The sequence below is a fragment of the Castor canadensis genome, chromosome 7 (genome assembly GCF_047511655.1).
Source record: "Castor canadensis chromosome 7, mCasCan1.hap1v2, whole genome shotgun sequence".
Classification (NCBI taxonomy): Eukaryota; Metazoa; Chordata; class Mammalia; order Rodentia; family Castoridae; genus Castor; species Castor canadensis.
Window position 1 is genome coordinate 27166874 of NC_133392.1, and position 20599 is coordinate 27187472.

The following is a 20599-nucleotide window of genomic DNA, read 5'->3' on the forward strand; positions in this document are numbered from 1 at the left end:
CTCGTAATCCTAGGTATTCAGGAGGCAGAGGTCAGGAAGATCGTGGTTCGAAGCTGACCCCGAGCAAATAGTTCGCGAGATCCTATCTCGAAAAAAAACCATCACAAAAAAGGACTGGTAGGCCCTGAGTTCAAACCCCAGTACAAGTGGTGGAAAAGGAAATTGCATAGTAGTTCAGAAAATGTTCGTCTCTCAGAAAGTTTACAACAATCCGGTAAAAGTAAATAAATAAATAAAAACAATGACAAGGTAAAGTTTTTTCTTAAAGCTAAATTTATGCAATTTAAATTATTTTCCTTTATGTCCTTTGCGTGTGTGTGAAATTTTCCTTTTATAGAATACTAGACCCAAATAAAAACACGGACAGTCAAAATAAATAGACCCAAATAAAAACATGGTAACCTTATATTGTCCAAATGAATGGGGTGGCAGTGGCAGGACTGATCTTTTAAAATCCAGCAGCCACGAATTACAGACCAATCCAAACCCAACTACACACAAGTACTCAATAAGACTACATACTTCAATATGCATTGCGAACCCTCTTCGAAGGGACTATAAAACCCAGTCATGCAAGACAACCACCACCTTCTGCCTTTAATCTATCAGAACTACAAATTCCAAGGCACAGTGAAGTCGGAAATACAACGCCCTGCCTCTTACGTTAGGCGGGGCTCTGACGCTAGCTGGAGAGCTAGTCTTGGTGCAGGGCATGCTGGGGATTGTAGTCCTTCCGTGGAGAGGTCGGACCGCTCCCTGCACGCCCTGTGCCGGTGGTTTGACTGCGCATGCGCTTCAGTGGCGCTAGCAGCGGACCGGGCTGGCAGTTCCTGCCTCGGAAGGAGAGATTCCTCTGCTATGGAGTCCTACGATGTGATCGCCAACCAGCCTGTTGTGATCGACAATGTGAGTTGCGTCTTTGCTAATTCTGTAGGGACTTGTGCTCTTATCCCCGAAGAGATCGCTTCCCGTGTTTCATCCTGAACCGCCGGCTCTTTGTCACTGGCCCGGCCTGTCAGGCGGGTTCAGCCACCGCCGCCTCCGTCCTCCCCCGACTCATAAGTCTGCAGGCGGGTGGCCAGGCTGCAACCGTGGGATGAAGAATTAGGGGCCGACCAAGGTAAGAGCTGTAGGCTGAGCGGGGTCCTTGGACCCTTGGCTGGAGGGGCCTTAACTGCTCAGAACCTGGCACCCGCCCTCGCCCCAGCTTCCGGTCATTCTATTGGCTGTTCTGGCTGTCCGTTTTGGCGTATTGTCCCGCCTCTGGGCCTTGCCGGATGAGAGCAGCGCTCTGCAGTTTATTGGCTCTTGTGAGTGTCGTTCTTCCGTCCGCCATAGTGTTTTCCACCCCCCGCTCCGAGGGGCGGTGCAGTCCTCTAGGGCTATAGGGATTGGCTTAGGGATGCCATGAGGGAGGCAGGAAGGTGAGGGCGTACCCGGCGGGTGGAGTGCAGCTAAGTTTCCTTGGGTGCGAGAGCTAGTGGGGCCGCGTGGTGGAGTGTATCTGGGTGGGGCTCGAGAATCTGAAACTCTATGCCATAGGGTTTCAGTTATTTCTGTGATTATAAACTGTAGTTAATAAAGATCGAGAAAGACAGAAGAGTGACAAAGCAAACGGGGAGGTGCCTTCCTCTTCTGAACGCCTAGTTGTCAGGGGGAGAAATTACCAGACATAATACGCAGTGTTTGCCGGGCTCTCTGGCGCTTCCAGGACGTTTTCACCTACGTTCAAGTTGGATCTTCAAAAAGACTTGGGTGCATAGTTAAAAAGGAAGTTTGATCATTGTTTCACGGAGAAACTGAAGTATGAAGTGAGAGATGCTCTAAATCCTATGGTTTATCCGTCATTCCTTTTGCAAGCAACCCAACGCAAATGCATCAATAATGTAAATGGAAAGAATCTAAATACGGCTCTTTTTTTGGGCCGGGGGGATGGCAATTAGTTTCCATTTCTGAATTCCATTTAAAAGTTTGGTACCACCGAGATTGGTTGATACCTTTCCGTACCCATTCTAGGACCCTCCATTCAGGCAAAAGTAGTCCTTCTGCCCGTCCTAGGCCAACTATCAGGTTCACTCTGTTGTTCCAGCCCTTAAGACCTTGGGCGTCCTAGGTTGTTTTATTTGCACCATCTTGCTTTAGTTTCAGCTCTGGTAGATAAGATGGAAATTACTTTCCCTGGTTTATGCAAGCAAGTGAGGTTTGGGAGAAATTATTCAAACCACCCAGTCTTGGAGTTGAGGAGCCAAGATAGACTGAAATCTAGTTCCACGCTCCTCAATTTTTCCAAGGAAATGTGCTTTATTTGCCATTAGCTTTCCTTCTCTCCAGAGGTATGGCATCTACCTTCAAAAAGGAAAGGTTGAACTCATCTAGACACCTTGTTTTTGAGAGTATTTTTTGTCTTCCTTACCAGACTATTTAATCCTTGTAGGAAAAGATGGCATTTTTTTACTGAGCTCCCTTTACCCACACACACACACACACACACACACACACACACAGTGCTTGGGGACTGGCACCATTATGTTCTCAATAAAGTTTTTTCATTGGATAGTGGGTGAGTGGATGAATGACGAAATGACTCTTATCACAGCAACAAAGACACCTCTAAAGTAAAGAAACGATGAGGGGGTTCCAGTAGTACCACAAAGGATTCAACAGAACTCCTCCTTCATGTTAATTTTCTATCTTTAGTCCCTGTGTGCTTTATATACCTTTTTCTTAATTAGAAAAAAATATATAAGCCAGGTGCCCGTGGCTCATGCCTATAATCCTAGCTACTTGGGAGGCTGAAATTGGGAGGATTTCGGTTTCAGGCCAGCCCCAGTAAACAGTTCGGAAGACCCCATCTCTAAACAATAACCAGAGCAAAAATGAACTGGAGATGTGTGACTCAAGTGGTAGAGTGCCTGTTTTAATCGTGAAGCCCTGAGTTCAAACCCCAGTGAGTGTGTGTGTGTGTGTGTGTGTGTGTATAGATATATCAGCCATGTAGAAACAGCAGTTTCCATCCCACTGATTCCTTTGCTTCTTGAATTGTTTGGCGGGAGTTCTGTCTCCAGCCATTTTCTTTAATGTCACTGAAGTTAGTGCTTTTTTTTTAATATACTTTCTCTATACTAATAGTACCATAAGCCCTCCATATCCACAAGTTGTACATCCTTCGATTCAACCAAGAGTGGATCAAAAAAAATTTTTTTTAATTGCATCCATACTGAACAAGTATACTTTTTTTGTCATTCCCCTAAGCAGTATAACAACTATTTACATATCATTTCCATGTTACTAGGTATTATAAGTAATCTAGAGGACTAGAAATATAGCTCAGTGATAGAGTGCTTGCCTACCATGCTCAAATTTGATTGCCAGTTCCACACACACACGCACACACACAAGTAGAGATGATTTAAAGTATATGGGTGGACTGACGAATGGGTTAAGAAAATGTGGTATCTATACACAATGGAATTTTATGCAGCCATGAAGAAGAACGAAATGTTATCATTCGCTGGTAAATGGATGGAACTGGAGAACATCATTCTGAGTGAGGTTAGCCTGGCCCAAAAGACCAAAAATTGTATGTTCTCCCTCATATGTGGACATTAGATCAAGGGCAAACACAACAATGGGATTAGACTATGAGCACATGATAAAAGCGAGAGCACACAAGGGAGGAGTGAGGATAGGTAAGACACCTATAAAAACTAGCTAGCATTTGTTGTCCTTAACGCAGAGAAACTAAAGCAGCTACCTTAAAAGCAACTGAGGCCAATAGGAAAAGGGGACCAGGTACTAGAGAAAAGGTTAGATCAAAAAGAATTAACCTAGAAGGTAACACCCACGCACAGGAAATCAATGTGAGTCAATGCCCTGTATAGCCATCCTTATCTCAACCAGCAAAACCCCTTGTCCCTTCCTGTTACTGCTTATACTCTGTCTACAACAAAATTAGAAATAAGGGCAAAATAGTTTCTGCTGGGTATTGAGGGGGGGGAGGGAGGGGGCGGAGTGGGTGGTAAGGGAGGGGTGGGGGTAGGGGGGAGAAATGAACCAAGCCTTGTATGCACATATGAATAATAAAAGAAAAAGGAAAAAATAAATAAAATATATGGGTGGGAGGGAGGGGGTGGTGGGGAAAGAGGTGGGAGAATGAATATGGTGCAAATAATGTATAAATATAATACACACGTATGTAAATGCAAAAGTGATACCTGTTGAAACTGTTCCAGGAATCAGGGGAGAAGGTGTGAAAGACAGCAGTGGAGGGGGTGAATTCAAGTATGATATATTTGATACATTGTAAGAACCTCTGTAAATGCTACACTGTACCCCACCCAGCACAACAATAAAAAAAGTTTAATTAAAAAAAATGCATGGGAAGGGGCAGGGAGGTGTAGCTAGCTCAATGGTAGAGCCAAGCATAAGTCCCTGGGTTTGAACCTCAATACCACAAAAAAAGAAGAAAAAAAGTTAATGGGAAGATGTGCGTAGATTATCTGCAAGTACTATGCCAAGTTATGTAAGAGACTTGAACGTCTAAAAGTTTGGGTATTTGGGGAGTCATCCTGGAACCAATCCCCCTAAAATGCCAAGGAATGACTGTATATTTGAAATCCCTCAAAGCAGTGGCACATTTTCAATTTTAAGATTTGACCTTTCTCCAAGAAAACATTTTCTTTATTATGCCAAAAGGTGAATTAGGAGAAATTTAAGTCATTTTTCCCGTCAGGACTTGCTGCTACATTTTCAGATTTGTGACCTCCTTGGGTTGTTCTTGTTGCTTGACATTTAAAGGGTTTTTGTTTGTTTGTTTTAAATGTGTGTTTTATTTTTAGTTAGCATACGTTGATGCTGTGAGGGGTTTGTTGTGATAAGTCCAGTGGTGCGGGCGCCCGGTTCACTCGCTCCCTATATTCTCATCATCCTGCCAATTCCCCTTCCTCAAATGGTGCTTGACGGTGGTGTAATGTACTCCAGTCCACTTCCCTTCAGGGCCTCTTCCCCGCCTCCGGTTTCTCATCCCCACCGCACGCAGCCCATTATTATTTACATGCATTTCCCATTGTTATCATCATCGTCATTTTTAGGTGTAGATTCTACCAGTGAGCTAAAATATGGGATGTTTGGCTTTCTGACCTTACCTTAGCTTACCTCACTCAACATTGCTTATTTTTTAAGATGGAAAATAGAAAAAAAAAATCTGAAGTGTTGGAGCCAACCTAATATAATGAAAATAATGCATCAATAGCAAATTTTACAACGTCCAGCTTAGCATATTGCTACAGTTTTCATTCAAAGCTAGGAGACAGTGACTCAAAGAAAAGAGAACATGGGCTGGAAGGCGTGGTTCAAGTGGTAGAGCACCTGCGTAGGAAGCTCAAGACCCTGAGTTCAAACCTCAGTACCGCCAAAAAAAAAAAAAAAAAGGAAAAAAGAAAAGAAAACAAAGAAAGGGAAAAGAAGGAAGCATCACATTATCATTTCATAGCCTTGCGCAGTTTTAAGACAACTGTGACCACTCCTTTCATCCTACTCAGATACCTAGCCAATTCATTAGAATTTAATGAGGAAAATGAAGGGGTAGAGGGATGTGCTTTGATGACAATAAAGTATTTCTTAAAATGAACGTAAATAATCCCTTCCTTAAGGCATACCATAGATAGTCACACAAGAGAAGAGAAGAAGCCAAGCCATATTTGAGGACTACAACATTTTGGTCAGGTACTATGTTTATTCTGAAGCTCAAATCTTTGCTAAGATATCAAAGGTTACAGTTTTGGTCTAAAATGGATCCTCATTCTTGTCAGTCTTAAAATTGTCTCAGCCGGGTACCAGTGGCTCACACCTGTAATCCTAGCTGCTCAGGAGGCAGAGATCAGGAGGATAATGGTTGGAAGCCAGCTCAGGCAAATAGTTCAAGGGACCCTATTTCAAGAAAAAAACCCATCACAAGAAGGGACTGGTGGAGTGGCTCAAGGGTAGGCCCTGAGTTCAAGCCCCAGTACCGCAAAAAGAAAGAAAGAAAGAAAGAAAGAAAGAAAGAAAGAAAACTACCTCATTTTCTTTCTCTCTCCCTCCATTTTTTTTTTTTTAGTGGTGCTGGGGTTTGAACCCAGGACCTTGTGCTTGTTGGAAAACCTCTCTACCATTTGTGCCATACCCCCAGCCCTTTAGAACTCTTTGAGGGCTGAGGATGTAGTAGCATGCATAAGGCCCTGGGTTCAAGCCCCAGCACAGAGAGAGAGAGAATACTTTAAACATATGGAAAGTTAAAAAATGTATGTACCCATGTAACAAGTGTCTACCACTCCGTTTTAATAAGTGTTGACATTTTGCCATATTTGCTTCAGAATTTTTTAAGGAAATAAAATATTATAAATACAATTGAAGCTTCTTTGTACCCCTGCAAAGCCCCATTGTTTCTGTTCCAGGAACAATAATAAGTTCAAAATTAGTGTGTTCCTTTCCACCCATTTTTATGGAAAAATATTTTATATTTTGTGTGTGTTTAGTATTTTTGTTTTGAAATGTTACATGAGTGCTATCACCTTCCAAATATAGAAAAGGAAAGGGAATTGTAAAATGAACATCCATGGACCTATCACCTAGCAGTAACAGTTATCAACTCTTGGCTAATCTTTTCTCATTCCCACCCACTTCCCTCTCCCATAAGCCTTTAAAAACATAATATATTTGTGTGTGTGTGTGTTACTGGGGTTGGAAATCAGGGCCTCACAGGTGCTAGGCAGGCATTCTGCCCATAATCCATATGCTATTAACACTCGTAATTAAATTAGTATTAACAAATGTTTAGTTGATATCCAAGTTCATTGTCTCTCTTTTTAAAAATAATTTGTCATTAGCTCTCACAGTCCTACAAATGTGGATTCACTTAAATTTAGGAACACTAGAACTAGCTGAGGAAATTAAGTAAGTGCATTTATTTAATATTGTCACTTGGAATGTGACATTCTGGCTGTTGTACAACGTCAGCAAGAATCCATCCCTTCTTTAACGGAGAGTGAAGAGACAGTTATGATATGTTCCCTGTTCCGTTCTGTGCATTTTGCAAGGCAGGGATGCGGTTTACACTGGCTGATGCACCGAGGGTAGGAAAGAAACCAGGTCCCCCGCAGAAGGGGAAACATCATTGATTACCTGCTGGGAGTACCTGGAATAGGGATGCAAACTGCTTACCGAGGCCAAGCAGGGATGGAAATACAATAACGAGGGGAGGAGTAGCCCAAAAGACACCTCTTTCAAGATAAGGTGCCTGATCAAAGAGCCAACCTCTTCTTGTTTCCTGCAGCCCTCCATTCCTGCAGGAAGGCAAACCCAGTGTTGCCAGATATTCTGAGTTTCACATGCAGTCTCCAATTTGTAACTGTTGACAGTTATTGTAAAAGTACAGTGTGGGCCCAGCACCCGGGCTCACTTCTGTAATCCCAGCTACTTTGGAAGCTGAGATGGCGCAGTATGTCAGTTTGAGGCCAGCCTGGGTAAAAGGTTAGTGAGACCCCAGTAAGTCTAGTGTTGCAGTGCCTGTGATTCCAGTTATGAGAGAGGTCATAGGTCTGAGGCTGGCCCCAGAAATATGAGACCCTACCTGAAGAATAACTAAAGCAGAAAAGGGATGGGGCCATGTGGCTCAAGTGATAGAGCACCTACCTATCAAGCACAGGCCCTGAGTTCAAACCCCAGTACTGCCAAAAGAAAAAAAAAAGTTCTTTATCGTCTGCAAAGACAGAAAGTAGGTTAGGAGTTGCCTAGGACTGGAAAACTAAGTACAGAGGATAAAGAATGAGTGCTAATGGTTACAGGGTCTTTTTTTGGAGTGATGAAAAAGTTCCAAAATTAATCATGCATTTATGGCCAGCCTGGGCTAAATGGCAAGACCCCATCTCAAAAAAAAAATTTTTTTTCTAAAACTAAAGGATGATACTTAATATAACTCTGAATATACTAAAAAGTGCTGAATTCTGCACCTTAAGTCAGTAAATTATATGATATATGAATTTCATCTCAACAAAATGTGGAGGTCTGGGGGTTTTTTTGTTTAGATTTTTTTTTGGGGGTTAATTAGTGGTATGGGTGTTGAACTCAGGGCCTCACTCTTGTCAGGCAGGCACTCTAGCTCTTAAACCACTCCTCCAGCCCTTTTTTGTGTTGGATATTTGTGAGATAAAATCTGTGGAACCATTTGCCCTTGATGGCTTTACTGAGATCCTCCTGAACTCTGCCTCCTGAGTAACTAGGATTACAGCATGAATCACCAGTGCCATGCAACAATAAGGTTTTTTTTAAGTTCAAACCCCAGCACCACACACAAAAATATATATGTATATGTATAATGTATTGCAGATATACACACACATATATATGTGTGTATATGTATGTATGAATGTATGTATCTCCATCTCTGAGCCAAAATGAACCACCAGTTAACAACCCATGTCCTAAAATCTGTAGCCCCACCTCTCTCAGTATCTTTTTCCCACTTGTAAAATGGAAAACAATGAGCCTCTTTCCCAGTGTGTCAGAAATACCCAGAGTTGCGTAAGAAAAAATTTGTCCCAGCCACAAGTCCTGAAGCTAGAAGGTACTGGGAGAGCTGTGATGACTGGCAGCAGACTTGAGACTTCACAAATCAAATATTTAAGAAGTCTCTATAGGACATTTGTTCACTTGGCTTTGCCAAAGTGAACAACAAAGGTAGGGGCAGCTTATTTGCTCCTAGTTGTAAATACTGTTAAACAAATGGATATAGTGTTTTGTATGCTCTACTGTATGATTTGAACCACCTCCCCTCCCCACTTATTCTTTACCCATCACCAGGCCACAGGGACAAGCTGGGTCTGGTTCTTTTTTGTGCATAATTCCCTTTCCTGCTTTTGCCTTTCCTGCACCGCCTCTGCCTGGGGCTGCTGGCATTCCAACTGCTCATTCAGGTTCCATACTTTAGGTTTCATCTGCTAGTCATTTGCACTTGATTTTAACTATAATCAGTCAGTATCTATCAAGTACTCAGCAAATGCCAAATAGTGCTGACATTTGAAGTCTCTGACCTCAAGGAACTTGGACTGAGACACAAATGGGAACCATAAATCCAATAGAAAGCAAAATGAGATGCATGCTACCTTGTGGTACAGGTTATGGCTATTTGCTGCAAGGTACTAGAAGAGGATAACCAACTCCAACTGGAATCATTCTTTAGGAGGCCAACATGATATTTAAACTGGGCCTGTTATACTCTTGCTAGGAAGGACAAAGAGGAATAAATGAATCTAACATCTTAATCTACCTTGTTACCCTGACTCTAGTCCTTTTGCTAATAAACTAAAAACCAAACATCCTGAACAATCATCTCTTAAAACTATCTAGGTCTAAAGAACAGGTCTCACATTTACTTCTCTTATTTTCAGTGCCAGGAGATCCAATTAGTCTGTTGACACCACCACACCCTGGTGAAAGCAGTGAGCAATCCTCAGAAGCTTGAGCTAACAATTTCCAGAATTCTCTTGCTCAGTGCTGTTCCTGCCTACCCATACCATGGTCTCAGAGCCCTGAGGTTTGCAGTAGGAGAGTTCCCCTCCTTCTAAGCCTTTCAGCTCAGTTTACAACTGCACTTTCCAGACTCCTTGCTATACTCCCCAGGCCAATAAGTTTTCACATTGTCTCCTGGTTTCTCTCTTCTGCAGGCAGAAAATCCTACTCTCTTAGAGAACTGGCAGGTCCTGCTCTACCCCCCCCACACAATACTTTCCCTTTCCTTCAGCTGCTTCTCACCACACCCACCCCATCCTGTCTTGCCAGGCACAAGTAGCGAACAGCCAGTCTCGTTCCCTCTTCTGAAAAGGAACAGGAATCTGAGACACAGGGAGGGAGCCAGGGGTGTGCAAAGATAACCTTGGCTATTTACCATCTCCTGATTTATTCACTACTTGCTATATGGAAGTATCACACTCTGCCCTAGAAAAAGTCAATAGGAGCAGGAATAGGATGGCCCCTGTTACATGTGCACACCATGCTGGGGAGAAAATGTGAGGGTATCAGGTATGGTGGTTGAAGAGTTATTAAGGAAGAGAACAGGGTATGCAAGCAGTATCAGGCCTTACCATCTGTCCTGCACAGGGTTGGTGTGTATACCTAGAGTCAATATTTACATTAGTTGGATCCTGGAAGATACAAGAGATGGTGGTTGGCAAATAAGGATTCTTTCCTGGACAACCCATCCAACATACCAGTAGGATTGTGGGCCTCATCTGCTACTCTCAGACAAGGCTTTGGGCTTCCCTGCTCTCTATCATCAGGAGACCAAGGAGTAAAAGAATAGTGAAAAAACAACAGCTCTCATGAACCATAAGGCTCTACTTCTGTGATGGAACCAGAAAGCATGTGTTCCAGTGGAGTCAGGTGTGAACAAGATGGTCCTCATACTGGGATCTGTCCTAGAGGGCCTGAAGGCCGGAGCTGGGAAATGAGTTGAAAGCATTCCATGCCGGTAGAACAGAAAGAATCACAGGCTTCCTACTACAAGCATGTTCCTGAGTTTAGCTACTTTGATGCTTCTAGGTATTTGCTTCTCTTCTCAGGTTTTCTTTCCTTCAGTAATGTTATTTTTGATTCTCAGAGTAAAATATGTTCAATGTAGAAAGCGAAAGTCTACAGAAAAATCAAACAATATACTGAATGTGCATTAGACGTTCTCCTTGTCACCATCCCCAATCTGACTTTCCTCCCTGGATATGCAGTCACCTTTTTCCATAGTCACCTTTTTCTAGGCTCATGAAAACGTATATATTACATGCAAATAGAAGCTATCTCTATGAAAACAGATATATAATATACATATTATATTTTATATATATACATATATATTATATATCGCCTCTTGTTTTAGTGATAGTTCTGACTTCTCTTTCTTCTCTCTCCTCAGGGATCGGGTGTGATTAAAGCTGGTTTTGCTGGTGATCAGATCCCTAAATACTGCTTTCCAAACTAGTAAGTCATTCCGTAGCTTAGTCAGGACTTTGGAAGTCTTGTCAGCTTTGTCATGGGGCCAGCTCACCCTATTTTAGGAGGAGGAATTGTCTCTCAGGTTAGTCTTGGTACTCAGAATAACAATAAGCAAGGGACATGAGCTGGGTTTGGAATAAGCAAAGGAAACAGTTGCTACCTGGTACAATTTGAGAGGCACAGGCAAGAGGCCTCCTTTTTAAAATCTGATTTTATGTGATGCCACAAAGTTTATCATTGGTGACTCACTGCTTGACGATGCCTTTTTATGAAACCCCCCCCACTTTTTAAAATTTTTTTGACATGGCAGTCTTGCTATATTGTCCAGGCTGGCCTCAATTCCCTATGTTCAAGTGATCCTTCTGCCTCAGTCTCCTGAATAGCTGATACTACAGGTTCACAGTACAGTGCCTGGCCAGAAGCCCTCTTTCTTAAATTTTCCTATCACCAAGCATGGAGTTTAACATTAAACTATACATATCATCGTAGTGAGAATGAGCTCCTCAGAGCTTTCTGCCTAAGGCAGAGACTACAGGCAGGAGATGGCATGGAGGCCTAAGAAAGGACCTTAAGTAAAAGAAAAAGAAATTAGACTATCTGAGTGACAGCATCACAGTCTCACTTAGTAAAGTTTCTGGAAAAGGGGCTAAGGTAATTATAAAAGAAGGAGAAAAAATTGCAATAACTTAGGATCAAGCCCTTGAGTTAACGGTTTAGAAATTCTTGCTTCCAGGGCTGAGGATATGACTCAAGTGGTAGAGTGTCTGTCTACTAAATAGGAGGCCCTGAGTTCAAACACCAGTATCACCAAAAAAAAGAAAAGAAATAGAGGGCTGATGGGGTGACTCAAGTGGTAAGAGCACCTTCCTAACAAGCCCTGAGTTCAAGCCCCAGTGCCACCAAACAGTAAAAAGAAAAAGAAAAGAAATAGAAATTCTTACTGCCTTATCTCTTTTGGTCTGCACACACATTGAGGAAGAATTTTCTAAATTTTATTTTAATTTATAAAGCAATATAAATATAATAAAAATGTGAAATAATATACAACTAACTTCAGGTAATACATACTCTGTGTAGAAATTGTAGAAGATACAAAAGTGTAAGACTGGAAGTTAAAATCAACTGTACCCTCACTTGTCAAAGGTGCACACAGTAGAACTGGGGTGTGTGTGTGTGTGTGTGTGTGCATCTGTATGTTCATCCTTCCTGTATCTGTCATGAAATGAAAAATGGTGCTCTTCCTGGTTATCTTTTCTAGTGTGGGCAGACCCAAGCATGTTCGTGTCATGGCAGGAGCCCTTGAAGGTGACATCTTCATTGGCCCCAAAGCTGAGGTAATTCACATTCCTACAGAAGAAGCCTCAAGCCAGCAAAGGACCTTCATTGTTCATCACATGGGAAGTGTGTCCCAAGAGTTAGATATAGCCAAGAGTAAAAGGAACAATTTTCTCCCATTTGGTCCTTTCATCTTTGGCTTAGTTCTCCCAGGAGCAGCTTCTGCTCTTAGAAAAGAAACATCTGGAACCCACTTTGAGAACCAAAGTCTAGAAAACAGGGCTTTTGCCTTTCTTCCGTTTCCTATCACTGCCTGGCCAGTGATCAAGTTGATTGGCTTGGTTACATTTTTGGCCAAAGGGATTCAGAGGGGAGGTCCTGGCTAGTTTGCTATAGGGATGAGATAATTAGCAGAGCTTTGGCAGAGCCTTCAGGCAGCCTCTAGGAAGCAAAACACAGAATCATTGTTGCCAACTTAGCCCCCAAGTGCTGAGGCCAGAGGTGGGAGCTAGGAGAGTGTGTCTGGAACCAGGCAAAGAGGAGGGCACCTCTTGTCCCTTGTACCTGAGAACCATGGGAATACAGAAGCACTCTGCTTTGCAGCTGCTTGGGCAGCAAAGGTAGTTTGCAGCGTACTGTCTAGAGACTTGAGAATGGGTACTTGCCTCACCTTGGCTGAGGGTTGTAGGGTGGGAGCTCAGGAAGCTGAGGCTATTTGGGAAGTGATTCAGCTTGCACAGCTCAGGCCTGGAAGAGTAGGGTCCCAGGCAGAGCCTGACAACACTGCTACTGCAAGTCCTGCCCACTGTCTGCAGGAACACCGAGGGCTGCTGTCGATCCGCTACCCCATGGAGCATGGGATCGTCAAGGACTGGAATGACATGGAGCGAATTTGGCAATATGTTTATTCTAAAGACCAGCTGCAGACTTTCTCAGAAGAGGTAAGAGTCCTGTGTACTGGGTCCCCACATGAGGTATGAAAAGTTGGGCAGGGCTCGGGGCATGACTCAGGTGGTAGAGCGCCTGTCTAGCAAGTACGAGGCCTGAATTCAAACCCCAGTAGTGCAAAAAGAAATAAAATGGAAAGCTGGGTAGAACCTCTACCCCAGAGATGATGAAGATGATCACTGCCAAGAATGTTGGAGTCTTACTATGTGCCAGGCATCAGGCCATATGCTTTTCAGACAGATTCTAATTTAATCTTCACACTATTCCTAGAAAATATAGATAGTATTATGTCCATCTTACAAACAAGGGAACAGAAAAGCCAAATAGTATTTCTAAGATCACCCAGTGAATAAAGTGGTAGACCTAGCATTCAAACCCATGCCTTTCATAATTCAGAGTCTATGCTCATTAACTTTCAAGGAAGTAACTCTCAATCCAAAGATACAAAGGAGGGTGTGTCAGTTTTCACGGGAAGGAAATTTTGCAGTTTTTTAAAAAGTATATTCAATATTAAAGTTAATTTTCTATTTTGAAAATGTTTTAACCTTTTTTTTTTTTTTTTTTTTAGTGGGACTAGGGTTTGAAATCAGGGCTTCACACTTACAAAGTAGGTGCTCTACCACTTGAGCCACACGTCCAGTCCATTTTGCTCTGGTTACTTTTGGAGATGGGGTCTCCTGTTTTCCTGGGCTGACATCGAACTATGATCCTCCCAATCTCAGTCTTCCAAATAGCTAGGATTACAGGTGTGAGCCAGCAGCACCCAGCTAAACTATTATTTTTGTTGTAACAATTCAGAATTTAGAGTTTAACAAAATCTTCTTGACAATGAGAAATATAATAGATACAGGGGCCTGTAGAAGAATCTTTAAGTACATAAAGGGGAGGCAGAAAGCAGGGTTAAGACAGAATGGGACTTTAAGAGGACACATTTGGTAAGTGGATTTTTTTTTTTCCCTTTTGGTGATAGTGGTATTGGGGCTTGGAAGGGCTTGAGTTTGGAAAACTTAGAAAACAACTTGAGCAGGTCTTGGAGCAAGGAGGCTAACAAGGTCTTTGGGCTCTCAAACTATCAAGGCAGGGGATTTTCCCACAGTACTTATGAGAGTGGAAACCTGGTCTCACCCTGATTGTCTTCCTGGGCTCCTTTCACCAGCATCCTGTGCTCTTGACCGAGGCACCTTTAAACCCAAGGAAAAACCGGGAACGAGCTGCCGAAGTTTTCTTTGAGACCTTCAACGTGCCAGCTCTCTTCATCTCCATGCAAGCTGTTCTTAGCCTGTGAGTAGCATCCTGGCTGGCTAGCCTGGGTGCAGTCCCTGGGCCAAAATGAAGCTACCTCTCCTTTGGGTTGATTCAGAGTAGCTTGAGCCCCACCCACCCCCAGCTAGGAAGGGTTAAAGACAGTGGGAAAGAGAGGCTTTGCCGAAACTGTACCCTGAAACTTCTCAGCTGAAACCAAAAGAGAAGTAGCTGGTGTTGACACTGTGTCCCAGTCCCAGTATTCTTAGGAAGTTTGATGCTCAGGGCCCTCCACTGGATGTGCTGAGAAAGCTACATGCTGCTACAGTGCTTCATGAAGGCACCTGATATGTTTTAAGTATTTACTCAGTGCCTACTTTGTGCCAGGTGTTCTGCTAGACTGCTGATACATTCATGATCCAAACTCCACCACACAGTCCCTGTCCTCGCACTCTATCATTCCTGTTTGCTCCCATCCTGCCTCATACCTGCTTCCCATCTGCCTCTTGTCTCCTGCAGGGTTAGTACACTGGTGACCTGCACCAGAGTACAGGATTTGTTTGAACCCATTAAAAGACTGTGAGTCACAAGGTGAAGGCCCTGAGTTCAAGCCCCAGTACTGCAAAAAAAAAAAAGATTGTGAGCCAGCATCTTAGAAGTTGGGAGATTTCATGGGCTGGGGGTGTAGCTCAGTGACAGAACACTTGCCTGATATACACAAGGCCCTGGCTTCTCTCCCCAGCATGACCCAAAATTATAAAAATTGGAAGATTTCATTTCCAATTCTGAAAAAAATGGAAAGATTGATAATGCTAAGCCTGCATTCCTATAGAGCAAAAATTAGCCAGAGCTGGCAGCAGCTAACATAGCAGATAGGGGCTTTGCAGGGTAACTTCACCACAATCTACTCCACTCCCTATTGTCCTCCCAACACTGAGGCAATTGCTGTTTATCAAATACTGTAGAGTATTGCCCTCATATCACAGAAGAGGGAAAACTAAAGATAGATCTAGAAGGCTATGTGAGGAAAAAAACTGGTTCTTCATGGAAATGAAAAGTAGTCTTGTTTTCCTTTACTTATTTACTTTCCTTCTTGGACCCTAAAGGCATTTAGCTTTTTCCTCTTGTCTAGAAACTTAAAACTGTCCTTCAGGCTGGGTCCCTGGAGCAGTTGAAGGCCAAGCTGTCTCAGACTGGAAGGCCTGCTCTTCCAACAGCCAGGAAGGGACCTTGGAGAAACTCAGCTCTTTCTTTCAGTAACTTGAGGCTCTCGTAGTACTAAGCCAGTGGAAGGGCCCGGGAGAAACGCAGGGCCTACTACACCTTAGTTGAGCTGACACTAAGCTTTAAGAAGTGGGTTTCTTCCCATAGTGAGGAGGCAGGGATCAGTGATGGTTTGTCCCCTTTGCTTCAGTTACGCCACAGGCAGAACCACAGGTGTGGTATTGGATTCTGGGGATGGCGTCACCCACGCAGTGCCCATTTATGAGGGCTTTGCCATGCCTCACTCTATCATGCGCATCGACATTGCTGGCCGAGATGTCTCTCGCTTCCTCCGCCTCTACCTGCGTAAGGAGGGCTATGATTTCCACTCATCCTCTGAGTTTGAGATTGTCAAGGCCATAAAAGAGGTGAGTACTGCCCTGTGGACTAGGAATGGGATGTGTGAATAAAGGGGGTGAGGCTCCTACCTGGGGATTCTCAGCAGGCCTCTTGGCAGTATTGTGACCAGCTGGGCCCCTCCAATTCACCTTCCTGAATGCTGCCATCTTGTGGAGGAAAGGTTGCTGCTTTAAACTGGGTGATGGGTACACAAGTGCTCATTGCTATAAATTACATAGGTTCTTTAACATCCTTGGAGAAATCAGAGTGTATTTTTCTCTTTTCGTAAATTGAACCCTCTGCCACCTATGGCTCAAGGGAAACCTCTGAGCTGGCGGTAGGGACCCAAAACTGTATGGGAACAGAGGGGAAAGATACCTAGGCGTGGCTAATTTTAGATTCTGGTCTCAGACCCAGGAGCCCAAAAGCCAAGTTTCCAAGCTTGCCCACCAGAAAGGTAGAGAAGATAAGAATTCATACCCTAAGTGCCACCCTCAGTGCCAACGGACACCTGCTCCTGCTTCTGGGCAGCAGCTCTTACAACCTTTGGGCAGTCACCGCACATGGGTGGATTTCTACAGCAGCACATCACTTCCATGGGACTTTGGGTGTGTACTAGGTCTCCTATCAGCCTGATTGTCATGCTTGTTTTTGCAGAGAGCCTGCTACCTGTCCATAAACCCCCAGAAGGATGAGACACTAGAGACAGAGAAGGCCCAGTACTACCTGCCCGACGGCAGCACCATTGAGGTAGCGGCCAATCCTCTTCCCTTTTTTCCCCCTGAGACCCACAAGAGCTCTGGGCTCAAATAGACTCCTCCATGGAGGCCTGGAGCAGTAGAGTTTCTGTGCAATATGGAGAGCCCTATATCCTGAAGAGGGGAAGCAGGGACTTTGTACCTCTGTGTGGAAGCCAAAGGCTCTAGATTTTCCTGGATCAGGGTGAATTGAGAAGTGGGGTGGTTACTGCGGTCTTTAACCAGTTTGGGCACAGTAGAGAGAAGTTGCTGCTCTCTAGAACTCCCACTGACAGGAAGAAATCTCTGTGATGCGTGAATCCATGTACTAATGCCAGAGATCTCTTAGCTGGAAAATGCCAGTGATAGGAGTAAACATAAAGGCTTCCCCGCTCCAACTTCCCAGAAGCCCTGTTTGTTCCTTTTGTTCTTTATTTGTTCCCAGGAGCCCTATCTTTGCTCCTCAAGGTCCTTGACCTATAGGGTTTATCTTGAACCTGGCCTTCATGGCCACTTCATTCCTAAGAGGTAGGCAGAAGGACCTCTTCTATTCCCACTCTCAGGGTACTTCAGTCCTGGCCCCAAACTCATAAACAGTTTCTTCACCCTGCAGATTGGTCCCTCCCGATTCCGGGCCCCGGAACTATTGTTCAGGCCAGACTTGATTGGCGAGGAGAGCGAAGGCATCCATGAGGTCCTGGTGTTTGCCATCCAGAAGTCTGACATGGACCTGCGGCGCACACTTTTCTCCAACATTGTCCTCTCAGGAGGCTCCACCCTGTTCAAAGGTTGGTCTTTGCTCTTGGGGCCCTTCCCCAGGAAGTGTCCTAATCTTGCTGGGCTCAAAAGCCCAGAGAATTGACTTGAGAGTCTCCTTTTCTGCCCATTCAGGTTTTGGTGACAGGCTACTGAGTGAAGTGAAGAAACTGGCTCCAAAAGATGTGAAGATCAGGGTAGGAGCATGCTGGGACCAGAGCTGGGTGGAACGGGCCTTCAAAGACCTAGAGTACTATATGGTGCAGCCTACCTTGGGCTCTGCCCAAGCTCTCCAGGCAGCACAGGAGCTGGCTCCCAGCATACACTGACCCTGAGGAGATTTGCCTAAAGGAGGACCCATTCTCATTCTCCATCCTCAATCAGACGAAAGGCAGTTCCAATACCCAGATGTGGCAGGGTACTAGGCTGAGGGCCCCACTGTGGTCCTTCATAAAAACTGAAACTGATAGGAGATTGACTGGATGCTGCTATGGCTCCTGCCCAGGTGGCTCCCCTGTAACACCTTCTACCATCTGGGTGTCTTCTGAAGGGAGCAGGCTGCCTATGGAAAAGAATGACCATAATGAGTGAGTGCAGTTCCTGCCACAGGTCCATTTCACCATTGAATGTCAGTCTGGCCACAGCACTGTCCAAACAGATCCAGCAGCTGCGTGGCACACATCCACCGTGCTAGGCGGTGAGACAGTGTTAGAGGGGAGCGGGAGGGAAGCGGAAGTCTCAGGCTCCTCTACCCCATCTCCCCTCCCCCTTGCAGATATCTGCACCTCAGGAGAGACTGTATTCCACATGGATTGGGTGAGTAGCTCCTCTGGGAGTAAGAGCAGAAGCAAAGGCATTGATTACCCCTCCCCTTCACTATCCCATCCCTTTAAAGAAAGGCCTCCTCTGGATCTGCCCAAGGGGAATGTCTGGCTCCATAGTTTCACTCTCTCACTATTGCTATGAATTCTCTCCACTCCAGAGGCTCCATCCTTGCCTCCCTGGACACCTTTAAGAAGATGTGGGTCTCCAAGAAGGAGTATGAAGAAGACGGCGCTCGATCCATCCATAGGAAAACCTTCTAATGTTGAGAGATCATTTCACCTCTCTCTGAAGTTAACTCAACTTTAAAACTCGCTTTCTTGAGTTGGAGTGTTTGCGAGGAACTGCCTGTGTGTGTGAGTATGTGTGTGGGTACGAGTGTGTGTGCATATGGGAGTACCGTGTGACCCAGGGATTCCTGGGCCCAGAAAGGACAATGAACTACCCACGATGGCGATGGCCTGAGGCCTGGGGTTGACCACTAACTGGCCCCTGACAGGGAAGAGCTCTGGCAGAGGCCCCACTCCTTCCTCAGCTGGGCTTTGTCTGGCTGTGTGGGACTACAGTTAACACCATAGGGAGACCTTGCTGCTGCCCATCCTAGGCTGGGCTGGCCCCACCCCACCCCCAGGATACCCTGAGGTCTGAGGCAGCTTCTGCCTTCCCTTCTCAGCATTCTGCCATCGACGCCTCTGGATCACGGACTGAGGACTGGGGCTGGAGTTGAGTTCTGTCTGGTTTTGTTGCAGTTTGGGTTTGGGAGGCTGGAATCTAAGCTGTTGCAGAGATTCTGGGGTCAGGAGAGTACCCTCACATCCACCAGGGGACAAGGACCACACTGGGCATTTGAGGGCAAGAGTTGTGCCACCTCTGATTAGCTGCAGACTTAATGCTCCGAGCTGTAGTCCACCTAGGGAGTCTTGAGAGGGGTTAAGGGGCCTGTTGGCTCCAGGCCCTTGTTCCCATGCCATCTTAACCGTTTATTTATTGGGTGTTTGTTCAGTAAGGGGACTGCAAGGAGTAGCTGCCTCCTGCCCACCAGTCACCCTGCTCACACTGATGTTTACAACACTAGACTTAGTATAGTATCCAGGGCCCTCCATTCCCTGCTGAGGGTGAGCTGACGATATCCATAGACCTTGGGACCCTTTGGGATTGTAGCCTACGCTCAAAGACAGCCCACCAGCCTCTTTCATCCTCCCTGCACTTGCTCACTGCCCTGGAACCAACAGGCTGGTTGCTAGTTAGATTTTCTGAAACAGGAGGTAGTATCAGAGGCAGAGGCCCCTTGAAGGGAGGGGTGTTGGAGATCCAGTTCCCTTAGGTCTGGAGAAAGCTGCAGTTAACCAAAAGTTGTCTTTTGCCATTCCAGCTGCGGAAATTAGGTTCAAGGGCAGGAAGTTCCCCTCTGGGTTGATCATGTGCCACTCCTGACTTTAGGCCTGTTTGTGAAGGAAGTTGAGGGTAAGTGGTCAAAGTGCCAGGAGCTGATGAGCTCAGGCCCGACCCCTAGCAGTAGTCCAAGGGCCTTCAGCCCAGGTGCTGCAAAGCTGGGGCAAGTCTGTCTTCCCCGGCACCCTCACCTGTGACACTAAGTCTCACCCCAGTACCGGATTCCAGGCAGTATTCTGCCCCCATGCCGTCCTATGACCAAAGGCCCCTGCCAGATGTGGGCCAAAGTAGGTGTGTGTGAAAGCGATGTGGCGACCTGTGGTCTGCAGTGCGCTTAACTAGCTCACCTCCCTTCTCTTAGCCCAAGCCTGCCCCTTGCACAGCCTCACACAAACCACGTTGCCTGGTGGGGCCCAGTGTACTTAAATAAAGTTGTTCCAATAGACACATCAGGTGGGCCTCTGTCTGTGGCCAGAACTGGGTGGGAAGAAGGGGAAGCCAAAAGCTCTGAAAATGAGGTGGACACTGGGCCTGGTCTGATCTCTAGCAAGCAAATCATTGCACCACTCACAAATGGCCGGGCCCCAGCCTGTCAGGTGGGTAAAAAGAAAATGATCTTTAGACCAAAACCCAGACTCAAGATCCTACAGGCAAGACTCAACTCCAAATAACGGGAGTGGCTCTTGACAACCCTGAAGTCAGAGGTTTTCAAAATTTTCATGTGTATAAAATACTTGGGAGTTTATTAAAATTCAGGGCCCACGTAGATATTCTGGTTAATCATTTCTCCCATTTTGAACATACAC

General features: G+C 45.1%; 1 protein-coding gene across 2 annotated transcripts; it reads left to right on the forward strand.

The window, feature by feature from the left end:
- The first annotated feature begins 745 nt into the window (after positions 1-745).
- On the forward strand, positions 746-20238 carry Actr1a (actin related protein 1A). Of its 2 annotated transcripts, XM_020171197.2 has the most exons (11): positions 746-906; positions 10940-11004; positions 12278-12353; positions 13110-13235; positions 14399-14523; positions 15899-16115; positions 16744-16836; positions 17437-17611; positions 17715-17776; positions 18355-18395; positions 18562-20238. In XM_020171197.2, exons 1-11 carry the CDS (start codon positions 859-861, stop codon positions 18662-18664), a joined length of 1131 nt encoding a protein of 376 aa, XP_020026786.1. In that variant the 5' UTR covers positions 746-858; the 3' UTR covers positions 18665-20238. The 2 variants fall into 2 exon arrangements, with proteins under 2 accessions (XP_020026786.1, XP_073934526.1); XM_074078425.1 differs by lacking the exon at positions 10940-11004 and having other exon boundaries at positions 800-906.
- Positions 20239-20599: the final 361 nt, after the last annotated feature.